At 41.1% G+C, this 23,411-nt stretch overlaps 1 protein-coding gene across 1 annotated transcript in view; it reads left to right on the forward strand.

Annotated features, from left to right (window-relative positions):
* LOC128363215 (protocadherin-1-like) overlaps window positions 1–5,818 on the forward strand; it is a 36,694-nt gene extending 30,876 nt beyond the window's left edge. The window contains exon 3 of the mRNA XM_053324160.1: window positions 2,205–5,818. Coding sequence (XP_053180135.1) covers window positions 2,205–4,454 — 2,250 coding nt within the window. The 3' untranslated portion in view covers window positions 4,455–5,818. The remainder of the gene's footprint in view (window positions 1–2,204) is intronic.
* The last annotated feature ends 17,593 nt before the right edge of the window (window positions 5,819–23,411 follow it).

Here is a 23,411-nt window from a genome sequence, read left to right on the forward strand (position 1 = left end):
TCCGGGTCAAATTGACCCCATCTCTTTTGACTGTTCCTTCTTTCCTCCTTTCCTTCCTTCCTCGGTCTTTAATTTTTCCTTTGTTCTTTGCTCCCTCACTTCTTTCCTCCCTTCCTCACTTCCTTCTCTCCTTCCTTCCTTTCTTCTTTCCTTCCTTCCTTCTTCCCTTCTTTCCTCACTTCCTTACTTCTTTCCTTCCTTCCTTCCTTCCTTCTCTCCTTACTTCCTTCCCCCCCCCTCCTTACTCATGTCCTTCCTCACTTCCTTCCTTCCTTCATCTCTTCCTTCTTCCCTTCTTTCCTCACTTCCTTCCTTCCTTCCATCCTTCCTTCTTCCCTTCTTTCCTCACTTCCTTCCTTCCTTCCATCCTTCCTTCTTCCCTTCTTTCCTCACTTCCTTCCTTCTTTCTTTCCTTCCTCCCTTCCTTCCTTCCTTCCTTGACCTGAGGACAACAGGAGGGTTAAATGGAAATTTGGTTAGCCTAGCTTAGCATAAAGACTGGAAACTTATGTAATCAGTTAGCTTGGGCCTGACTGCCTCTAAATCTCACTAATTAACACATTTTATATATTTCTTCGTTAAATCTGAACAAAAACTGAAAGGCAGAGATCTTCTTTGCTAATTTGCTGCATTTCTTTTTTTTTTTTAAATATCTTATAACTTTTCTTTTCTAGAAACTTTGGAAACTCTGATTCATATTTCTGTGTCCTTGGCCCCAAACAACATGAGATCAATTATTTATTTGAACAAGCTCAAATAACCCCCCCCCCTCCCTCTCTCCCATTTCTGGCAGAAGAAACTAGTATTTTTTTTTTTTAAGGGTTTGATTATTTTGCAGAGTGCAAGCTTGGCCCAAACCCAATCCTGCTTTAAAGAAAATAATGGCTTTAAAATTGAAAGAAAAACCCAAATTACATCACTACAAGTCCCAGGTGAAAGCTGTAGAAATTGCTGAAGTAGCAGCACCTGAGACATTTAAATCAGCTTTCCAACAAGAAGTTAATTTTAAGCTACGCATCGACCTACATTTCCTAACAGCGGACGTGGCATTTGAATGAAAGCAATTAAAAAGTATTGGACGTGTCGATGGAAAGGCGTCCTAACGAGTTCATCCTAAGTGATATTCTGCTGACTGCTCGTACCTCCTAATTGACTAATTACCTCCATTTACTTTGGATTTGGGCGTATGGAGCCGGATCGTGGCCACGCTGGTCTGTCCTCTCCGGTCTCCTAATGGGCCCCGAGGAGCCGGGGCTTTTCTGATAATGAGAGGAACATTAACATTCACTCATCTGCCCATTAGATGCCAATGACCCGCTGCACGGCCGTTAGATGTTGTTGTGTGTGGGTGGGTGTGTGTGTGTGCGCGCTCTGGCTTTTGATCGTCTATTATGTTTCACACGCAGCAGAAAAACTCCTCCCCGTCAGTGAAAACACACAAAGGGGCTTTGTAGTGTTGGATTGATAATGGCCATGACTCTTTGTAAGTCATCTAATCTAAATAAACATTGAAAATGTGACTGAGGACATAATAAGGTGTGGAAAAACTGCCGGTTCGCTGTAAAGCCTCAATTGTGTAAATTAATTGACAAAAGTTAATCAAATTGGAGTCAGACTGACATAATTATGATGTTTATAATGTTAATTAAGCTACAGATTATTTATTTAAACCTATTAATTGTCCAAAAACAGGTGAAACACGTCTGCTATAATGTCCAGCAGCTCAAGGAGATGGTTACTGTCATATATGCCAAAGAAAATCTTCATATTTAAGAAGCAGAAGTTAGAAAATGTGTCTTTTTTTGCTTTGAAAAATGACTGAAATGACTATCAAAATAGTTCATTTTTGGTTGAATAATAGAGTAATCATTGCAGCTTAAATCGTCACACAAACAGTGAATTCATCACTTTAATTGCTTTTGGCATTTGACAAGTCGAGAATAAAATACTTTTTTACTGTGAAGTTGAAGGTGGGATGATTTCCTGAACCGAGCAACCGTTTGTATGAATAGTAAAATAGTTTAAGCTTCACAATAAAAGTCTGAAATGTTCCTAATGTGAGTGAGACAGTTACAAAGATTGGAGTTCTTCTAAATGGTGTTTGGACAAAATAAAGTGAACAGGCAGACTGGGTTTTTTTAACTGGTACTTCGAGCAGTTGGAGGTTCATAAAAGTATAATTGTCTTTTTTTGTGTCCCTGCAGGTCAGAGCCAATGACGCAGACACCGGCACCAACGGAGAGATCGACTACATCCTCCATCAGCCGACAGAGACCGTCCAGAGGCTACTGCGCATTGACCGATCCACCGGCATCATCTACGTCAAGGGTCTGGTGGACCGCGAGGAGGAGAGCTTCCTCAAGTTCTTTGTGGTCGCCAAAGATCGTGGGCCCAACACCAAGAGCTCCAAGGTGCTGGTGACCATCAACGTCAGGGACCAGAATGACAACGCGCCAGCCATCGAGATCCGAGGGATTGGCCTGGTGACGCATCAGGATGGAGTGGCTAACATCTCTGAGGATATGCCGATCGGTACACCGGTGGCGTTGGTCCAGGTGTCGGACCGTGACGAAGGGGAAAATGCGGTGGTGACATGCGTGGTTGCAGGTGACGTCCCGTTTCAGCTCCGATCTGCGAGTGAGTCTGCCAACGATCGGAAGAAGAAGTACTTCCTGCAGACGACTACCCTGCTGGATTATGAGCGTGTGAAGGATTACAGGATTGAAATTGTCGCAGTGGATTCTGGGAACCCGGCCCTGTCCAGCACCAACTCCCTCAAGGTTCAGGTCACCGATATGAACGACAACACGCCGATCTTTTCACCCACAATGCTGGAGGTGGATTTCCCTGAGGGCAACCAGCCTGGTGACAGGGTGCTGGACGTTGTAGCAACAGACGCAGACAGTGGCACAAATGCAGAGCTGGCCTATAGCATCATCGAGCGCTCGGCCGCCAAGCTCTTTGAGATTGACTCCAACTCCGGAGAGGTCCGTGTGAAAAATCTGCTGGATCGGGAAGACGTGGAGCGTTATGAGTTCCGCGTGGCTGCAGCAGACAAAGGCGTTCCTAGCAAAACCGGCACTGCCACGGTGGTGATTAATGTCCTGGACCGCAATGACAATGATCCCAAGTTTATGCTGAGCGGCTACAGCTTCTCCGTCATTGAGAATATGCCCCCACTCAATCCTGTTGGCGTAGTGACGGTCACCGATGCCGATAAGGGTGAGAACGCCCGAGTGAGGCTGTTTGTAGAACCAGACAATGGCAAGTTCGTCATCCAAAACGGCACAGGAACCATCCTGTCCAGCATCTCCTTTGACCGGGAGAAAGAAAGCACCTACACCTTCCGCCTGAAGGCCGTCGACAGCGGTGATCCACCTCGTTCTTCCTACGTGGGTGTGACCATCAATGTCCTGGACGAGAATGACAACGCCCCCTATGTCACCAAACCAGCTAACTCCTCCTACACATACCTGTCACCTGTCACCGCTCCAGACACTCGCGTGGAGGTGGTAGAGGCGGAGGACATTGACTATGGACCCAATGCTGAGCTGGACTACACCATCACTGGCGGCAACCCGTATGGCCTGTTCCACATCTCGCCCACCAGTGGGGAGATCACACTGGCGCAAGAATTCACTGGCAAGCACAGCGGGCTGCACCGCCTGGTGGTGAGAGTCAGCGATAAAGGCAAACCTCCCCGCCACACCACCGCCCTGGTCCATGTTTTCGTCAACGACACCAAGGCCAACGTGTCCCTCATCGAGGCGCTGGTCGGACACAGCCTCTACACCCCTCTGGACAGGGACATCGCCGGAGATCCCAGCAATGCCCTCGCTCAGCGCAGCAATATCCTGTACGGCAGTTTGGCAGGTATCGCAGGAGTTATTCTGGTCATCGTAGCCGTAGTGGTCATCAGACACCGGCTACAGAAAGACACCAAGAGCGGATACCAGGCTGGCAAAAAGGAGAGCAAGGACCTATATGCTCCAAAGCAAGGCCCTAAAAATGGTAAAGGGAAAAAGAGCAAGAAGGGAAAAGCTCCCAAACCTGCGAAACCACTAGAGGAGGATGAGGAGGCGACCCTGCAAAAAGGCCTCAAGTTTAACCTTATCAATGATACCGTTAACGACAGTCCCAGAATCCACCTGCCACTTAACTACCCCCCAGGAAGTCCCGACCTGGGCCGTCACTACCGCTCTAATTCCCCATTGCCCTCCATCCAACTGCAGCCACAGTCGCCCTCCGCCTCCAAGAAGCACCAGGCCGTTCAGGACCTCCCCGCTACCAACACCTTCGTGGGAACGGGCGACAACAACTCAACGGGCTCCGACCAATATTCGGATTACAGCTACAAGGCCAACCCGCCCAAATACAGCAACAAACAGGTAGGACCGTATGTAAACACGGCAGTGTACCACAGGGACATCTATTGGACCAACAAGGTGTGGTAGTCACGCTGGGACTTATTTGGCACAGCCGATATTCTTCCACCAAAGCTGCACTGATCCCCCCTGCACAGCACCCACTTCCAAATGGCTGATATCCCCTATTTTTTTGTTTTTGGTTTGGTTTTGGTTCTGTTCACCATTTCTGTTTCGTTCCGTTTTTGTTCCGTTTTCACGTCACCATGGACACCACAGTAATCACACCATGAAGGATTTACATGAGGGATAGACCATATATGGGCTTACCGAAATTTATCAGCTGATATTTTAAATGAATGAATGAATGAACTCTCTTTGATTGAGAACATGTTTTATTTTATGTTTTGTGTGTTGATGCATTTGTTCGTTTTGTTTTCCCCCCCCAAACTTTTTTTGTACATCGAAATGTTTTAATTCTCACAGTATTTCATTCAGAGTTTCTGTTTATTAAAACAAACAAAAAAAAACCAAAGAGTTTTTTTATAGAATTACAAGTTAAAAAAAAAAAAAAAAAAGCACAAAGACGATGGCACCATTTTTTGATGTATATCAGCAGATATGTTGGATATAGGAAATCCCATATCGGTCTATCCTCAGCTTCTAAACCTTTTTCCTTTCATTTGTGTTGAGTTTCACCTTTTTCATGGTTGTTTAAATGAAGGATGGGGGGGGGGTTTCTCCTTACTTTTTCTTTTTTATTATTATTCTCAAGTGTTTTGACTCTGGAGTTTTTTTGTGTGGCCATTGAAGGGTTCACGCTGACATCCTCATTAAGTCTGAATGTGTTTTTCTTTTTTTTTTTTTGAAAGAAAGAGAGAGAGAGCGCTGACTCGAGTTTTAAAAGCTGCTCTTTATGGCCGGATCAGCTTGTTGAAGTGTGACAAAGAGTGACTGTGAATTCCTGACTTTTTTTTTTTTTACTTTTTTTTTTTTTATTGTTTCTTGGCTCTCTTCGGCCAGGAACTAGACTGGCTAAGCAGCAGCACTTTAGAGTGTTACCATCCAGTTCAGACCAATTTAAGGTAATTTCAACTCACCAGTCAAGGAGCCAAGCATTGAAAAAAGAAAGAAAGGGAATAAGAGTGACAATGAAAGGGTTTGTTAAATAAAAAAAAAAACAGCTACTACACTATGAAGGAAAAGGTACACTATGACTAAATACAACCATTTCTTAACCTCAGCACCTCCTGTCAGGTTAGCTGAAATACGACTTTTAATTTCGCCATGTTCCCCAATCACTGGGGCTAAAAAAGTCAATTGTTTGCACAGATTAATGGCAGGTAATTTTCCAGGCGCCCGCTTTCGCCTTCTTCTTCTTTTTTTTTTTTTTTTACCCAGAGTGCCTTGTTCTAGTCGTATTTAATGTACAAAAAAGAGGAGGAAGGGGTGTTTTAAAAGATGGGGGGATGGGGGGAGGAGGGGGAGGGAGTGGAGATGGGGGGGGTGCCATCACATACACTGTGAAAAAGAAAACCATAAAAAAAAATAAAAAAACATGATAATAGACAATCACGTTAAATATAAGGTGTTGTAGCGATGTTACAACTGTACATATATGTGAATGATGTGTGTATTTTTGTTTAATTTGTGCTTTTATTTTGAAGTCATCTGCTGTTTATGTTCCAACATTACTGTGTCATGCATGTGTGTGTGTGTGTGTGTGTGTGTATTAACTAACACGGGCATTTCATTGTTCTCCCTCTAAATCTTAAATACCTGTACCAAAGACTCAAGCACACAGACACACACTTATATACACACACACACACACACACACACCTGCATATTCACTGTCATCACCATCTTATATATATGAAGCTGAAGTTCACACTGTGTTTCTTTTGTTTGGTCAGTGTGTAGACGAGTGGCTGCCGCTGGTGTTAGCAGCTCGCTAGCGTTCCTGCTGGGTTAATATTTAGTCTGTTAACACTTGAAACCCGCAGGCGTCACACTTCACAGTTTAAGCCTCATATCAACTCTTGCTCAATCCATGTACTCTCTTCTTATTCTCTGGGGGAAATAAATGTACATATTTTTCTTTTTTTGTTTTTTACAGCTAAAAAAAGCAGATTTTATTTCAATAAACATGTTGCTTAAATGTTAAAAAAAGTGGCGCTTCTCTGTGCATTCACTGCTTTTTCATATGAAGTGGGAGGGGGATTTTAAAAAGGTAGATGAAGGTACAGTATTTCATTATTTTTTCATTTCCATCCTTTCACACGCACATGGAGAGAAAATGTCTTTGTCACATGTTTACACAACAGAATGAAGGTTAAAAAAGAATTAGGGCTGTCAAATGATACATTTTTTTAATCGAGATTAATCGCAGAATTTCCATAGTTAATCACGATTAATCGTGTTTTGAATTGCATGTTTAAAATCCTGTTATTTTCCATTTGAAGGCAGTTTTAAGCCCATAATGTAAAGCATTTCTTACCAGAGTGTCTTAACTGGGAATCAATCACGGCTCTGCTGCGACTCCCACACTCCAAAATGGTCCTTTGGTGGAGCTGAGGCTGGCTTGGCTGCACCTGGGTGTTTAGCGTGGAGGTGCTAACTCAAACTCCACGTACTCCGGTGGTAGTTAAACTCCGTTTGACACAGGTTGCATTTTACTTTTGACTTGTCAACTGAAGCGTCTGGAAGTGTTTTAAAGTTAAACAAGCCGTTCAAAAGTCCAGTAGCTCTCTTACTTTCCATCAGCGCGGTAGGTTTACTGCAGGAGGCCACTTCAAAGCATAGCGCTACAGCTAGAGGAGCCGTCTACGGGGGAGTAGAAGGGACAAAAAGGCTTGCAACATTAACGTGTTATGAATTGCATTAATCTAATCGCGATTAACGCGTTAACGCTGACAGCCCTAAAAAAAATACATATTTGGATTTAGAAATCAGCATATTTCCTCTTTTATGAGGTTTATAAAGAACTGAATAACCTAAAAAAAAAGCAGTTTTTAGAGTTTAATGTGACAGAGATGTTTTATAATCATCTTGTGACCCCATTTTGGGAGTCCTGACCCCCGAGGTAAGGAACTTTTAGGTTTACACAACAGAATGAAGGTTATAAAAATCCATATTTGGATTTAGAAATCAGCATATTTCCTCTTTTGTGAGGTTTATAATAAACTGAATATTATACTGTCTTTTTTAAAAACATGCAAAATATACAACAGCATTAGTTTATTTGTTTCCAGCTCTAAGGATATCAAGTGGTGGTTCTTCTAAATACTTTTATATCTACTTTGATTATTGGCTCCCGACCATTTTTGGCTCGCGCCTGCTTACATGAACCAACGTCTACTTTGACCCTGCAGTTGATGAACTCAGTGTCAATAGTTTTTGTCTCAGTTTATTTATTTTGAAGGATTTTTAAGAGGCCAGAAGAGGACACAGTGTTCGTTATGCTGCAAGATAAATATTTGAATTAGAGGAAAGCCTAAAAAAACAGTATACAGAGTTTATTGTGACAAAGATGTTTTATAAGGATGAATCCTGATTCGCCTCCATTTGTGGTTTTGAGTGAATTTGAACCCTCCTGTTGTCCTCAGGTCAAGGAAGGAAGGAAAGAAAGGAGTAAGGAGGGAGGAGAAGAGGAAGAGGAAAGAAGTAAGGAGAGAAGGAAGGGAAGGAAGGAAAGGAGAGAAGGAAGGAAGGAAGGAAAGGAGTAAGGAGGGAGGAAAGAAAGAAAGGAGTAAGGAGGGAGGGAAAGAGGAAAGAAGTAAGGAGAGAAGGAAGGAAAGGAGAGAAGGAAGGGAGGAAAGGAGAAAGGAGGGAGGAAAAAAGGAAGGAAGTAAGGAGAGGAAGAAAGAAGGAAGGAGGGAAGGAATGAGAAAGGAAGGAAGGAAAGGAGAAAGGAGGGAATAAAAAAGGAAGGAAGGAAGGAGAGGAAGAAAGAAGGAAGGAGGGAAGGAATGAGAAAGGAAGGAAGGAAGGAAAGAAAGAAAGGAGTAAGGAGGGAGGTAAAGAGGAAAGAAGTAATGAGAGAAGGAAGGGAAGGAAGGAAGGGAGGAAAGGAAATAAAAGAAGGAAGGGAGGTAGGAGAGGAAGAACAGAGGAAGGAAGGAAGGAAGGAAGGAAGGGAAGGAGGAAAGAGAGAGGGAGGAAAGATTTCCATTCAAATTTAGCTCAAATTTTAACAGACAAAAATTCAAATTAAAGGAAGTTACTGTTATAAGTCGGTGGCGTTCATCCTCCGGTTGGTTGCAGAAGAAGAAGAAGAGGACGCAACGAGACGATGTCATCATTAAAAGAGCGTCAGGCAAAAGCTTAAACGATGAATTATCTCATCTCATGATTCATGTACGTCATCATTTATTCACTCAGTCTGTTTTTTTATTTGATTTTTATCCACACAGCTGCTGTTTCGCATAAAAACTGTATTTATTTTACAATATTTTTAGCATTACTACTCAGTTTTCTTTTTTCATCAGTAATTTACAAATGCAAATTTAAAAAGCAGCTGGATGGAAACTGGAAACTGGAAGCTGCCTATTGTGAGCGTGTTAGCAAATTGGAAGACTGGTTTTCAGAATAAAAAAAGGGAGATTTTTTAAATTAATGTTAATTCCCCTTTTAGGACAAAAATAAAATGGAAATAATCCTGAATACATTTTCTCTCTCCACAAAACTCAACATGAATCCATCAACCATTCTGTCTGAGTTCATCACTTTTATAATACACAGAGCCTACCTGTTGGCATGTCACCTACACACACACATACACACACAGACACTCACACACACACATTCATGTTTATATCATTGTGAGGACATGCATTCCCTCGCCCCTTACCCAAAACTTAACCATCACAACTAAATACCTAAACTGAACCTAAACCTAAGTCTAACCTCAACCTTAAAACCAAAGTCTTGACCCACCCAAAGTGCCTCTTGAAGCTGTCCTCATAACGCAGAAGTGTCCTCATAACGCTGGTTTTTACCTAAGGTCCCCACAAAGACACATAAACACGAACACATACACACACACACACACACACTTTGGACTTTGAACTTGCAGCAAAGCGACAGAGATAAAAAAAAACAGCACAGGTGCTGAACCTGCCTGGGGAAGGTTGGGGGTCAAAGGTCAAATATCACTCAGAAACAATTATTAGCAGCAAAGAGTGAAGAGGTCAAAGGTTAATGAGGTCACAGCACTCTCTCATTCCCCCCCCTTCCCCTCCTCCCCTCCCCCTTTCTTTTTTCCCTCTGACTCCTCACCCTGTCTGGACGCCGCATTAACAGTCCGGCAGCGTCCTTTCTGCTTTTATGCTGACCAGCTCAGCCGTCTCCATGGTAACGTGACGACGTGTGTGTGTGTGTGTGTGTGTGTGTGTGTGTGTGTGTGCTGACTCATAGTACTGACTACTGTGTTTCACCCCTGTAGGCTCTCAGTAGTTAAATGAAGAACCCCACCGCTGAAATTTTACATTATTATTATTATTATTTAACCACATGCACTTTCTCTACACACACACACACACACACACACACACACACACACACACACATGCACGCACACAGAGGGCAGCAGCAATGGAGAGGATAACCCAGGTGAAGTTAAACATAACAATTTATAAGATTTGACAACTACGCTTGTGACTATAAATGCTGTAAAACCTTCACAAGTACAAAAAAAACCCTTTATATATCAAAAACCTGCAGAAAAGCAACATTTTAATTTTAATTTATAGCGTCAGTCCACCTTAAATCTGCTCTACGACTTGTTATGTACGAGCTAAAAACTGTCTGGCTTAGTTTCCCACGTATCTTAAAATTTGGCAAATTCTTGTGAACTTCATTACAGGCTAAGACGGCAAGAACCTCACGCCCTCTCCTCCCAAAAACTACCCCTCCTCCCTAAAAACTACCCCCTCTCCTCCTCCTCCTCCACATCTGTCTACCTGCAGCTTTGACTGGAGGGAGGAAGAGGAGGAGGAAGAGGAGGAGGGAGGATCAATGACTGACTGATGTCTGTCTTCTTTCTTTGTTTCTCTCTCTCTCTAAAATTCTGTCAGTATGTTTCATGTCAGAAGTAATATATATATATATTTCATTGACATTTCTTTTTTGGTGGTTTCCAGTGAGATATGATTCTTATTATTGAGTTTATATAGTGACTGCTGCTGCTGCTGCTCTACTCTACAAACACTATTTAGTTATATTTAACATATAAATCAACTCTAATCCTGTTCCTGAATGAGGATCACAGCGCTGCTTATCTCACTGAGCATATTTCACTGTTCTTCTTCTGAATATCAAAAACTACAACTACTCCTGTTTTTTATATAGATATTATAAGAAGGTCCAAAATGATGTGACTCTTTACATCCTTTCTTCCTTCCTCTTTTCTTTCCTTCTTCCTCCCTCCTTTCCTTCCTTCTTCCTTCCTCCTTTCCTTCCTTCTTCCTCCCTCCTTTCCTTCCTTCTTCCTCCCTTCCTCCCTTCCTTCCTTCCTTCCTTCCTCCTTTCCTTCCTTCCTTCCTTCCTTCCTCCCTTCCTCCCTTCCTTCCTCCTTTCCTTCCTTCTTCCTCCCTCCTTTCCTTCCTTCTTCCTCCCTTCCTCCCTTCCTTCCTTCCTTCCTTCCTCCTTTCCTTCCTTCCTTCCTTCCTTCCTTCCTTCTCCCTTTCTTCCTCCTTTCCTTCCTTCTTCCTCCCTTCCTTCCTTGACTCGAGAACAACAGGAGGGTTGAATAATAACATTTTAAGAATGTATTTATTCAGATTCCTTAAAATCAATATAAATATGCAGCACATGAAGTTTAATGTCCTGCTTATGTTAAATCTAAATAATTCAAATGGATGGAAATTTTATATGTAATTGAAATAAATAAATCTTCTGAATTAGGCCTAAATATTTCTGTGAGTGTAGAGTATCAGTGTGAGAGCTGTGGAAAGTATCATAGAGCTAACATGAAGTTTATTCACTTCCAACAAATCCAATTTAACTTTCCTTCCCTGTGTGTGTCTTGTAGCTCTTTACTGAAGTTATAAATCTTTTAAAATAACAATAAATACAAATACAAATATATATATAGTTGTATTTTTCATTAAAAGGTGCAGTAATTAACTTCACTGTCAAATGAGCTCGTTCACACACACACACACACACACACACACACACACACACACACACACACACACACACACACAAACACACAAATTCAAACTGATTTAAAGCCAAAGTTTATAATTACTATTAATTATATATAAATGCATGCTGTTATTTACGTTTGAATTAATTAATTAATTTATTCTTACATTTAGCCTGTCAGTGTCAGTGAGGTCAAATCTGCAGCTGTAATTACATTTAAACCATTTCTCCATTAACTGTTTTAACTAAACAGTAATTATGTTTATTTATTTCACTATTTATAGCTTAACTATTATAATCATGTATCCATTATCTCCTCTGCTTGTTGCTACTTTAACTGTGTATAAACTATTTTAACTATTTAATCCATGACTTTTTAGCCAAACTGATTTTTAAAGTATATTTTTATTATTATTTATTCAGTAGTTTTCTCAATTTCTATCCATTTATAATAATAGTAATAAACTTTACTTATATAAAGCACTTTTTAAAGCAGCATTACAAAGTTCTTTAAACTCAATTCAGCACCACAGATAAAATACAATCTAAAAGTTCATATTACATTTGACTAATTAAGTGCATTTAGCAATTTTAATCCATTACGTTTAGCTAACTATTTCATCTGTCTGTAATTACAGTAATTAGAATAGCATACTTTATATAGCACACAAAGTTATTGCTTTAAAATTATAACAATTCAGCACCACAGTTAAATGAGATCCAGCAGCTTAAAGTAAAACTAAACTATTATAACCATAAATTAATCACCTGCAGAGAGAACAGGATGCTCTAAAAAAAAAAAAATCAATCAAACTTCATTTATATAGAAGATTTTATAAAGGTTAATGTAGCTGAAAGTGCGTCACAGTTCATAATGAGGCAGAAGAAGTGTAGACAAAGGAGAGCATAAAGAAAAGGAACAAATTACACAGGAAAGAAAAAGTCAAGTTAGAAGATTTCACTCTGGAAAAATGTCTCAACTTTTGGGATTTTCCTTCATTTTTTAAAATGTTTTTAATGATGGACACACCCAGAAACCACAGCAGAGACATTCAGAGCAGTTACACCTCGAGAGGGCATTTACTCCACGTCACCCACACCGTTAAAGTTCATGCTAAACGCTCATAATCAAGTTTGCTCAGCTGCAAGTTACAGTCCATTAAATGATCTCTGAGTTAAAACAGGTGGAGGTTTTGCTTTTTTTTATTCTCTATAATGAAAAACGTGTGTCACTGCAGTCTGACACACATAAGACTTCCTGTACCTTTATTTATGTTCCTCTACAGTCTGGCTCGCTGTCAGGGAAAAAAGAAAACGTAATGGCAGCCATTAGCCGGTCCGGCTAGCAGCTTTTTTCCCTCACCTCCCTCCCTCTCCTTAGAAAATTACAGTAATTTCACCGCAGCGCCCTAAAAATGTAGTGAGGGGCAGGGACAAAGTATCTGTCATCAGTCAGACACAGCTGAGAGGAAGGTGTGAAGTACAAATACTTGCAAGTACTCAGACGTTTTATTCAGCTGGAAGTACAAATACTGCCGTCTATTTACAATAATGTGATTTATTTGGATGCAACAAGAAATTCCTTCCACTTTGCTGCCTTATTTTTTTATTTTTTTAGCTCCAAAAATAGAAGGAAAAAACCCTTTTAGTGAGCAGAGAAGATGTGTAGGTAGAATAACAAGTAAAGACTGGACAAAATAAGTATAGTAGTTCTTGTGACTGCTATTTATCTGCACTTTTGTCAGCTTTTTTTTCAGGTTTCACCTCAATAAGAACCGGCTGGTCTCTTAGATGAAAGGCCCAGAAACCATCAACCACTAAAGATAATGTAGAATGTAATATGTGTGTGCTGGCAGCAGTGGAAACTATAATATATATATACAAGTATGTTGGATTCCAGTGCAGCTTTTTATGAACTTGTGTTTTCATTTTTACAGTACATTATATTTCTACTCCACTACATTTATCTGACAGCTGGAGTTAGTTGTTAGTTTTCCTGAATTTAAACTAGTGGCGCCAAACCTTTACACAGTCTTATAATAAATTAAAAAATAGTGTTTATGTTAAAGATGTCCATCAGTCCATCATGTCCAGCAGTGGTGTGCAGTCAGGGGCAGCAAGGCTAACACTACTAGCCCTGTCAAAACATATTTTTTTCTGTTTTCTCCATAATTAAAAGGTCATTCTGAAATGTATCTGGAGTCAGTAACTTGTTCAGTATGCAACTTTATCCAGAAAACGAATGGTTATATTTTGTGTAGCTCAAACCTCCTATGTCCTTTAAACGCATCACAGCTTCTAAATTGCATTGCTCGCCTATGATCGAGCTGGACGCTGCTATTGGCTGCGTAACGTTGAGTGACAGTTTCATCAGCCAATCGAATGTTGATATGTTATTGACGGAACGCCCCCCTACGTCACGTTCTAGTCTGGGCGTCGTCATTCAAATGAGTTTGGCTGATTGGCCCACGGGCAGGTGCGTGATGACGTACTGTTTGTTTGTTATTCTGGAAAGGTGATGGCGGTTAATTTAACGGCAAGATATGATTGCGGACCAGAGAAAATGGATATTATTGGCAGAGGAAGACTAACAGCTAAAATGGATTCACTCACTCAGTCCAACAAAGGCTTTGTGCGGCATTTTACGGTGAGTGCTAGTTTTTTTTAAACTTTCTCTGGACCAGATTGGCGCTGCGGTTTGGCTAATATCTCTCTCTCTCTCTCTCTCTCTCTCTCTCTCTCTCTCTCTCTGTCTCTCTCTCTCTCTCGCTTTGTGGAGTACATTTAGAGCTGTTTTTGGAGCATGTTTGTGTCTGTTTATTTTATTTTTGAAGTGATTTAGAAGTGTCCTCTAAGGGTGCAGAGCGGTTGGGCAGTATGTGCTGTTTTCTGATGTTGTGTCACGTGATATGCGCATGCGCGGATGTTGATCAGCTGTCATGTTGGTGTCGATGAAGTACTGTTGCATAATAGTGGCTCATCGTATTTCAGTTGCTTAAAGGAAACCAGTTTCCATATTATAGTAAAACAAAGAGGAATTAAACTATGATTTAACTTCTGTTGTCTTCACTTTGGTTTCAAACTCAGGCTGAAACTGAGAACTACACTTTCGTCAGTTCCTCCTTTTTACATCTTCTTTCCCATGTAAATTAGCACATATGTGAAGTACAAAATAACCCACAATGGCTTTTTAGTTTTTGTCTTTTTGTGTGGAAAGAAAAAAAAAACCTTCATCTGAAAGAAAAGCTGTTAGTTTTTAATCTGGTCTAATTGTCCTCATCTGACTGATCTGGCTTTTACAGTGCAGACGAAACACAGACAGGAATGTGCTAAAATACCTACTAATATGGCTTAAGAGGCCCAGTTGTGGTAATATTAAAATATTATCCTAGCATTAGACCAAGCATAATAGTATTTAGTGTTTTATTTAGTTAGATATTGGAGAGTTAAGATGATGTGGTGTAAAACTGCTTAAATCAACTCATGAATAAACCATAGCAGCTGCAGTAGTAAGAGTAGTTTTATAGTATTTACAGTAGTGAAGTGTGTATTCACAGGTTGAAACAGGTATGATGGAGATACATGCTGTATCTGTAGTGGAAAAAGGGGTGAGGGGAGAGGGGTGGGGGGGGCTTTACATGGTTACAAAGGGGCCATTGTAGTACACACACACACATGATTTTTTCCAAAAACACACACATTCCTGAACATGGACATCACTCAGCAGAACCTAATCCTCTCAGTCCCACCGTGTGTGTGTGTGTGTGTGTGTGTGTGTGTGTGTGTGTGTGTGTGTGTGTGTGTGGCCTGTCAGATTACAAGGTGTGTGTTTGTCAGATGACAGTGGGCGGGGCTTGTAGGCAGGTAGTGGCTCCTCTGTGTGTCAGAATAAAAGCACAAAACTGGTTAAAACCTATAAACAGGTGAACCTTTAACATATTAAACAGATTAGTTTCTGTTTCTGCTGTTTCCAGGTGATTTTAAATAAACCAAATAAATTAATACAACATGATTAAGTCATCATCACCTCAAATATTTTACCTTCCTGACTCATCAAGCATTGTTCAATACTTCCTGATGGTTTATATCTGACAACAGTATAATGGTGCTTAATGCATAATAAATACTTATAATTTAAATATGTATAATGCAGCGATGGTCACCATAGTTACAACGTCCTCGGCCGCCGTTTCCTGTTTGAAAACTAGTCCCTCCCCTTCTGCTACGGAGCCAAGATGGCGACTGCTGAGGGCGAGAAGCATCCATAGTTACACACTCAACTTTTAGCCTTGTCTTGAGTGAAAGCATCCAGGTTCTCACAGTGCTGCATGTTTCCAATACTTCTCAGTTAATGCACTCAAAATATTATTAAGTGTAAAGTAAAAGAGGTAGGAGGGTTAAGACACAGCAGAAGAAGCACCACAGGGCTCTCTCATCCATCTCCAAAAAGAATTATCTCTTGTCCAGCCTTTAGAGGAAGAACATGAAGCAAAAACAAAAGAAGAAAAAGAAAAACATGAAATCCTCTCAGCCTGCTCTCTATTATTCAGATGTCGCAGTTTATTTTAACAGATCTACTCTGAACCTCGGGAAACTGTGAAGGAACTCGCCTATTCAGCCTCTCTCTCTCTCTCTCTCTCTCTCTCTCTCTCTCTCTCTCTCTCTCTCTCTCTCTCTCTCTCTCTCTCTCTCTCTCTCTCTCTCTCTCTCTCTCTCTCTCTCTCCATCTCTTGTCTGTCTCCGTCTATCTCGGTCGCCCCCTCAGGCCTGTGATTGTGTTTGGGCCACTGAGACGACTCAATACAAAGATCAGCGTGTGTGTGTGTGTGTGTGTGTGTGTGTGTGTGTGTGTGTTTTACTTTTATGTGGAGCCAAAAATCAAAAACACAAGAAACATAATTTGTTGTGTGTGTGTGTGTGTTATCGTGTTCAAACGTGTTCAGTGTGTGTGTGTTTGTGTGTGTTCAGTGTGTGCGTGTTGTCTTGCCACCTGCTCCAACAACACAAGCGAAGTGGAACGGAATCACGCCTGAGGGTTCACACACACACACGCACACACACACACACACACACTCACACGCATGCACACACACACATGAACACAACAGGAACAAAACAGGCGAGCTACCATGGAGAGATGAGGGGGAGGAGGAGGAGGAGAAGAGGGAAGGGGGGAGAATGCGTTTGGTAAAGAGGAAGAATGAGGAGGAGGAGGAGATGAGCGGGAATACAAAACACCTAACACACACACACACACACACACACACACACACAGACAGTCATGTTTCCATCACTTCAGAGGACATTTCATTCATTTTAGAGCTACAAATAGTGATTTTTCTGTCAATAAAATGTCAAAAAAATAGTTATAATTATAATTAAAGATATAATTTCTCAGGTGACGTCATCACATGTTGTCTTATGTCTGACCAACAGTCCAAAAACCAAAGTTCACTTTCATGAAAACCCTTTAAAAAGACTAAAATGATTATACGATTATAAATAAATAGCTGCCACTTAATTTTCTCTCTATTCTCTTTATCTATTGATCAACCCTTATTACTACCTACCTAACCAGAACATTAAAGGATATGCTGGGTGATTTTCTATATTTTTGTTATCATTAAGTCTGTTGTCATCACTAACGGTAGCTGTAGTAGTAATAATACTGACAGTAGTTACAGTATTATTAGTAGTTTAACCAATAACAGACTTTATATTGAAAGGAAATATAACAATAAGGCTCTACTGGAATATCTTTGCATGATTCATGAGATAAAAACTCCTTATTTATCTTCTTACTGACCCTTTATGCAGCGCCTCAGTTCAGCCTCTATCTGAAACAAGCCGTTTTAGCTCTTCCTTTAAGCCCCACCCCTCTCTTCCCCTTAGCAACCACCTTAGCAACCAATGCAGATGATTGTTTATTGGCATGTGTGACGATCTGACATCAACTTAAAAAGCTGGGCCTGGGGTTTTGACTTGCAGGCAGCATTTCTACACACACACACACACAGTATGTTAGTTATCTCAGGACTATTTTTCACACAGAGCAGATCTAGACTTTACTCTTTATTTTACACAGACCCAACAATCCCTCATGAGCTGCACTTGGCAACAGCAGCAAAGGAAAAACTCAAGATGAACCGGGCTCTAGGTGGGCGACCATCTGCCCTTAACGGTTGAGTTGAGACAGAAACAACAACAGCAGTGATAACAATTACAACCAGAAGAATAGTAGAAATATAACATAATAAGAATAATAGTAGTAGTAGTAGTAGTAGTAGTGATGGGCGCCCAGCTGGACCGAGAGACGGTCCCCAATCACGGGTCACCTGTGAGACAAGAGAGCACGAACACACCAGGGAAGAAGCTGAGTTAGTAACACGCATTAATGGGGCATGAATGCGTACAGATGGAGAGAGGGAGGAGGAGAGAGAGAGGAGGCGTGTGTGTGTGTTTTCTGTGTGTGTGTGTGTGTGTGTGTGTGTGTGTGTTTCAGGCAGGGCTGGTAGCAGGTGGTATGACTCAGGAAAGGACGAGGTCACTGCCCCTGCACCACACACACACACACGTGAACAAGCACACATGAACACACCTGTAAGTGGGGTCAGAGGTCATATGCTGTACAGCTGCTCTGTACACTGGGCTGCTCAACTCTTGTCTGGTCTGTCTGCAAGAACACACACACGCACACACACACACACACACACACGCAGAGACACAACATGGCTGCTTGTTCTCAGCAGCAGCAGCAGCAGCAGTCCAGATGCTGCTAACATTAATGCACTCCCAGTTTGACAGTGTTGTGTTTTATAACAGCAGAACACAAAAACAGACATACAGAGAAAATATAGTTTTATGTCACGAATTCAATATTTAGTGGGTCGAAAACTCAACTGTGTTTAAACCAAAAATCAGATTTCAGCTGCTGCAGATGTTTCTACTTCCAGCTGTAATGGTAGTATTAAAGTAGTAGTTTAACAAGTAGTAGCAGTAGTAATAATACAAGCAGCAGTTCTAGTAGTAGTAAAAACAATAGTAGTATTGGCAGTATTATCAGTATTAGCAGTAATAGTTTCATAGACAGCTGCAGTGGCCATAGTAGAAGTAGTAGTATTAGTAGTAGCTTCACTAATAGTAGTAGTAGTTGTACTAATAGTGTAACAGTAACAGTTTTAAATAGTAGTAGCATGAGTAGCAGCAGTCCTAGCAGTAGTAGTTTCACCAGTAATAATAGTAGCAGCTGCAGTAGCTCTGATTGCAGTCACAGTAGTAATACAAACAGCTGTAGCAGTACTAGCATGAGCCATAGTTGCATTAGTAAAATTAAAAGCAGCAGTTGCAGTATTAGCAGAATCACTAGTAGTAATGGTAATAATATAGTAGTAATGCTAGTAGTAATTCCAGCAGTAGCAGCAGTGGTAGTGGCAATGGTTACAGTAGTTTCCCTAGTAGCAAAAGCAGTAGTAGCAGTACTATCAGTAGAAGTAGTAGTATTTGTAGTAGTAGTAGTAGCAGCAGTAGAAGTAGCAGTAGTTGTAGTGGTAGTAGTAGCAGCAGTAGAAGAAGCAGTAGCTGTAGTAGTAGTAGTACTATCAGTAGAAGTAGCAGTAGTTGTAGTAGTAGTAGTAGCAGCAGTAGAAGAAGCAGTAGCTGTAGTAGTAGTAGTAGCTCCACTACTAACACAGTAGCATTGAGAGTGATTGTACTATTGGCAGTAGTAGTAGTAGTGGTAGTAATAGTAATAGTTGCAGCAGCAGCAACACTGGTTGTAACTGTACTATCAGTAGTAGTTTTACTAGCATGAGTAGCAGCAGTAGCAGTAGGTAGTAGTAGTAGTAGTAGTAGTAGTACATTAAATGTGACTAGTAGTTCCCCAAACAGTAGCAGTGGTACTAGTAGGAGTATTAGTTTACTAGTAGGAGCAGTAGAAGCAGTACCATTAAGAGTAATACTATCAGTGGTACTTATAGTAGTAGTAGTATCAGTATCAGCAGTAGTGGTAATATTAGTTGCAGTAATTTCACTACAGCAGCAATAGCTCTGGCAGTCTGAGTACCAGTATTATATGAGTATCCTTACCACTAACAGTGCCAGTACCAGTATCAGTTCCAGTAGTAGTACCTGCAGAAGTACCAGTAGTAGTACTTGTAGTAGTACTTATAGTAGTGCTCGTACCAGTGCAGTATTTGCGGGTACAGCATGCAGTAATTTGCAGCAGATGCTAAGTGACAATCAGGCCTGTCAGCAGCGAGTCTCCAGAGTGACTGATAGTACAACTCGAGGTGTTAAAGGACCTTCTGCCAAGTGTACAGTCAGTGGCAGTCGCCGCGGCAACCGCCTCCATCTGCATCTTGACTGACAGGTGACGGCGAAGGAAGTGACAGCTACCGGAGAGAGAGAGAGAGACATAGAGAGAGAGAGAGAGAGAGAGAAGGAAGAAAACATGACTTAATCAATCAGGAAGTAAATCATAATGACCAGCAGCTCCTCCCTTCCTCTTCTGATCTGATTAGAACAACGTCTCTCTGAAGAATTGATCTGTTGTGGAGCCTTTCACTTTGCAACTTCCTGTTTTTTTTTGTTTTTTTTTCCTGTTTACTTCCTGCCTTTCTGCCCCCCCCCCCCCCCCCCCCCCCCCACCTCTCTCTCTCTTTCCCTGCCACATCGCTGATAAAGGAGAAGCAGCAGAGTATCAGCGAGCAGCCTCCGTCACCGTCTGCCTGCTCAGACTTTATGTTTTCACTCTGATTTCAACACCAACAAACAGGAACTCTGACTGTTTCTGATTATTTATCTTTACTAATCAACACTCTACTGAAGGAAATATATTATCTCCAGTTCTCTACGACCTTTCCAGTCATTTTTATTTATCACTGAACCAGCAAACAAGAAAACAATCTGAGAGCATGATGAGATTATTTTAATATAAATAAAGAAAATAGTGTCAGCATCGTGAAAGAAGAGAGTATTGAGTGTTTCAGAAAATTGAAAAATCAAACATTACGAGATGCTTGAACTCCTAATACTCAGACCTTTAGGACACAATAATGACATCATAAGAAACATCTCTATTTACTTCCTCATACGTCATTTTTATTGTTTGAATTAGTCAAATCTTGCAAACATCGCTACAGTGAAAGCACTCATCTCTTTACTGTTTGTTTATTTTATATTGTGCTTCCTATAATAAGCATTCAAATGAGTCGAGCTGTTTTTAAGAGGCACGTACGAGTGATTAAAGAAAAAAATTGTGGGCTTCGTCACACTTAAAATTTGTGGAATATGACTACTGATAAACATGTCTGCTGATTTCTGACAGCAGCAACATCAAACTCTGCTTTTTACTCTTCGTGGGAACATTTTTGTGAATGAAACTCATCCACACAAACAGAGCAGGACAGGAAGGCCTTATATGGGCGTTTAAGGAGGCATAGATTATATAAGGATGAAATGTCAACAGGTGAATGTTCATCAGGCTGAAACCAGAGATTTAGTTTAGGTTATTTTAATTATAATTATTAGGGCTGTAAAACGATTATTTTTTTTAATCGAGATTAATCGCAGAGTTTTCATAGTTAATCGCGATTAATCGCGTTTTGAATTGCATGTTTAAAATCCTGTTATTTTCCATTTGAAGGCAGTTTTAAGCCCATAATGTAAAGCATTTCTTACCAGAGTGTCTTAACTGGGAATCAATCACGGCTCTGCTGCGACTCCCACACTCCAAAATGGTCCTTTGGTGGAGCTGAGGCTGGCTTGGCTGCACCTGGGTGTTTAGCGTGGAGGTGCTAACTCAAACTCCACGTACTCCGGTGGTAGTTAAACTCCGTTTGACACAGGTTGCATTTTACTTTTGACTTGTCAACTGAAGCGTCTGGAAGTGTTTTAAAGTTAAACAAGCCGTTCAAAAGTCCAGTAGCTCTCTTACTTTCCATCAGCGCGGTAGGTTTACTGCAGGAGGCCACTTCAAAGCATAGCGCTACAGCTAGAGGAGCCGTCTACGGGGGAGTAGAAGGGACAAAAAGGCTTGCAACATTAAAATAAGATTAAAAAAAATTAACGCGTTATGGATTGCATTAATCTAATCGTGATTAACGCGTTAACGCTGACAGTCCTAATGATGTATTATTATATATAATTATTATTCTTCACTACAAGTTTGTGCAGATAAGAAAGATGTTGCAAACTGTCATGGTGGTGTAGCGGGTGGACCCCAAAAAGCAAACAATCTTGGAAAACAGGCACTTTATTGGCCAACTCTGGAAAAAACAACTAAATAACTCAGAGCACACGGGCAGCAAAGAAATCACAGCAGGAAGTAACAACGAGAGAAACCAAGAAGTAACTCACAGGGAACACAGAGACTACATGAGGCTATCAACTAAGGCAGGGGAAACACAGGAAGTCAAACTAACAAGGAGAATAACTTTTCAAAGTAAAACAGGATGTGACAGGAAACTATAATTTAAAACAAATGTTCTGGCATAATCTTCCTCATCCTCTTCCTCATCATCATTCTAATATACATCTTAGTTATGCACAGTACTCTAATCTTCCTCATGTTCATATTTATCTTCATCCTCCTCTTCCTCATCATCATTCTATTATACATCTTGGTTATGCACGGCACTCTAATCTTCCTCATGTTCACATTTATCTTCATCGTCCTCCTTTGTTCGTTCTCAATGTCGTCTTCCTCATCTTTGTCAACTTTCTGTCACATTTATCTTCATCGTCTTGTCATCTTAATAAGATGAACATCCTCATCTTCATCACCTCACTAATCTTCATCCTCTCCATCTTCACCCCCCCCCCCCCTCCTCCTCCTCCTCGTCCTCCTCCTGTGTTCTCAGCCCAGCAGCGTTTTACACTCTGCAGACTTCAACCATAAAGACTGTTTTTACCTCTCTGGTACTTTATATGTCTCTCTGTCTCACACACACACACACACACACACACACACACACACACACACACACACATATACACACACGCACACACACACACACACACACACTCATGCACACCCTGGGACGCCCTCCTCTGCCCTCGTCATGCTCTGCCCTGCAGGGTCCAGGGATTTTATGACTGGCAGAGGAGTGTGTGTGTGTGTGTGTGTGTGTGTGTGTGTGTGTGTGTGTGTGTGTGTGTGTGTGTGTGTGTGTGTGTGTGTGTGAGTGTGTGTGTGTGTGTGTGTGCGTGTGTGTTGGTTAACTGCTTCAGCGCTGAGGCAGAAAATGACGCAGCGGTCGGCTGAGCTCAGAGAGGTTTTATAGAGCAAGAGGACTTCCATCCTCCCTTCATTGCAACCTGCTTCCTTTTTTTTTTTACTCTTTCCTTTTTTTATCTTCTTCCCTTCTTCCTATCTACTTGATTCCTTCCTTTCCTTCTTCTTTGTTTTGTCTTCTTTTTCTCCTCTCTTTCTTTCTCCTATTTCCTCCACTTTCATTCCCTCTTTCCTTCTCCTTGCTTCTTCCTTTCCTTCCCTATTTGTTTCCTTTTCTCTTTCTCTCTTCTCATTCTTCCTTTCTCTTCTTTTCTTTCCCTCCTTCCCACATCTCCTTACTCACTTTATCCTTTTCCCTCTTCTCCTTCTCTCTTTCCTTTCTCCTTTCTCTCTCTTCCCTCTTACCCTCTTTATTCCCTTTTCCTCATTTCCCCCCTTTCTTCTCCTTTCTTCTTCCTTTCCTTCCCTATTTGTTTCCTTTTCTCTTTCTCTCTTCTCATTCTTCCTGTCTGTTCTTTTCTTTCCCTCCTTCCCACATCTCCTAACTCACTTTGTCCTTTTCCTTCTTCTCCTTCTCTCTTTCCTTTCTCTTTTCTCTCTCTTCCCTCTTTATTCCCTTTTCCTCATTTTCCCCCCTTTCTTCTCCTTTCCCTCCCTTCCTC

The sequence above is a fragment of the Scomber japonicus genome, chromosome 8 (genome assembly GCF_027409825.1).
Source record: "Scomber japonicus isolate fScoJap1 chromosome 8, fScoJap1.pri, whole genome shotgun sequence".
Taxonomy (NCBI): domain Eukaryota; kingdom Metazoa; phylum Chordata; class Actinopteri; order Scombriformes; family Scombridae; genus Scomber; species Scomber japonicus.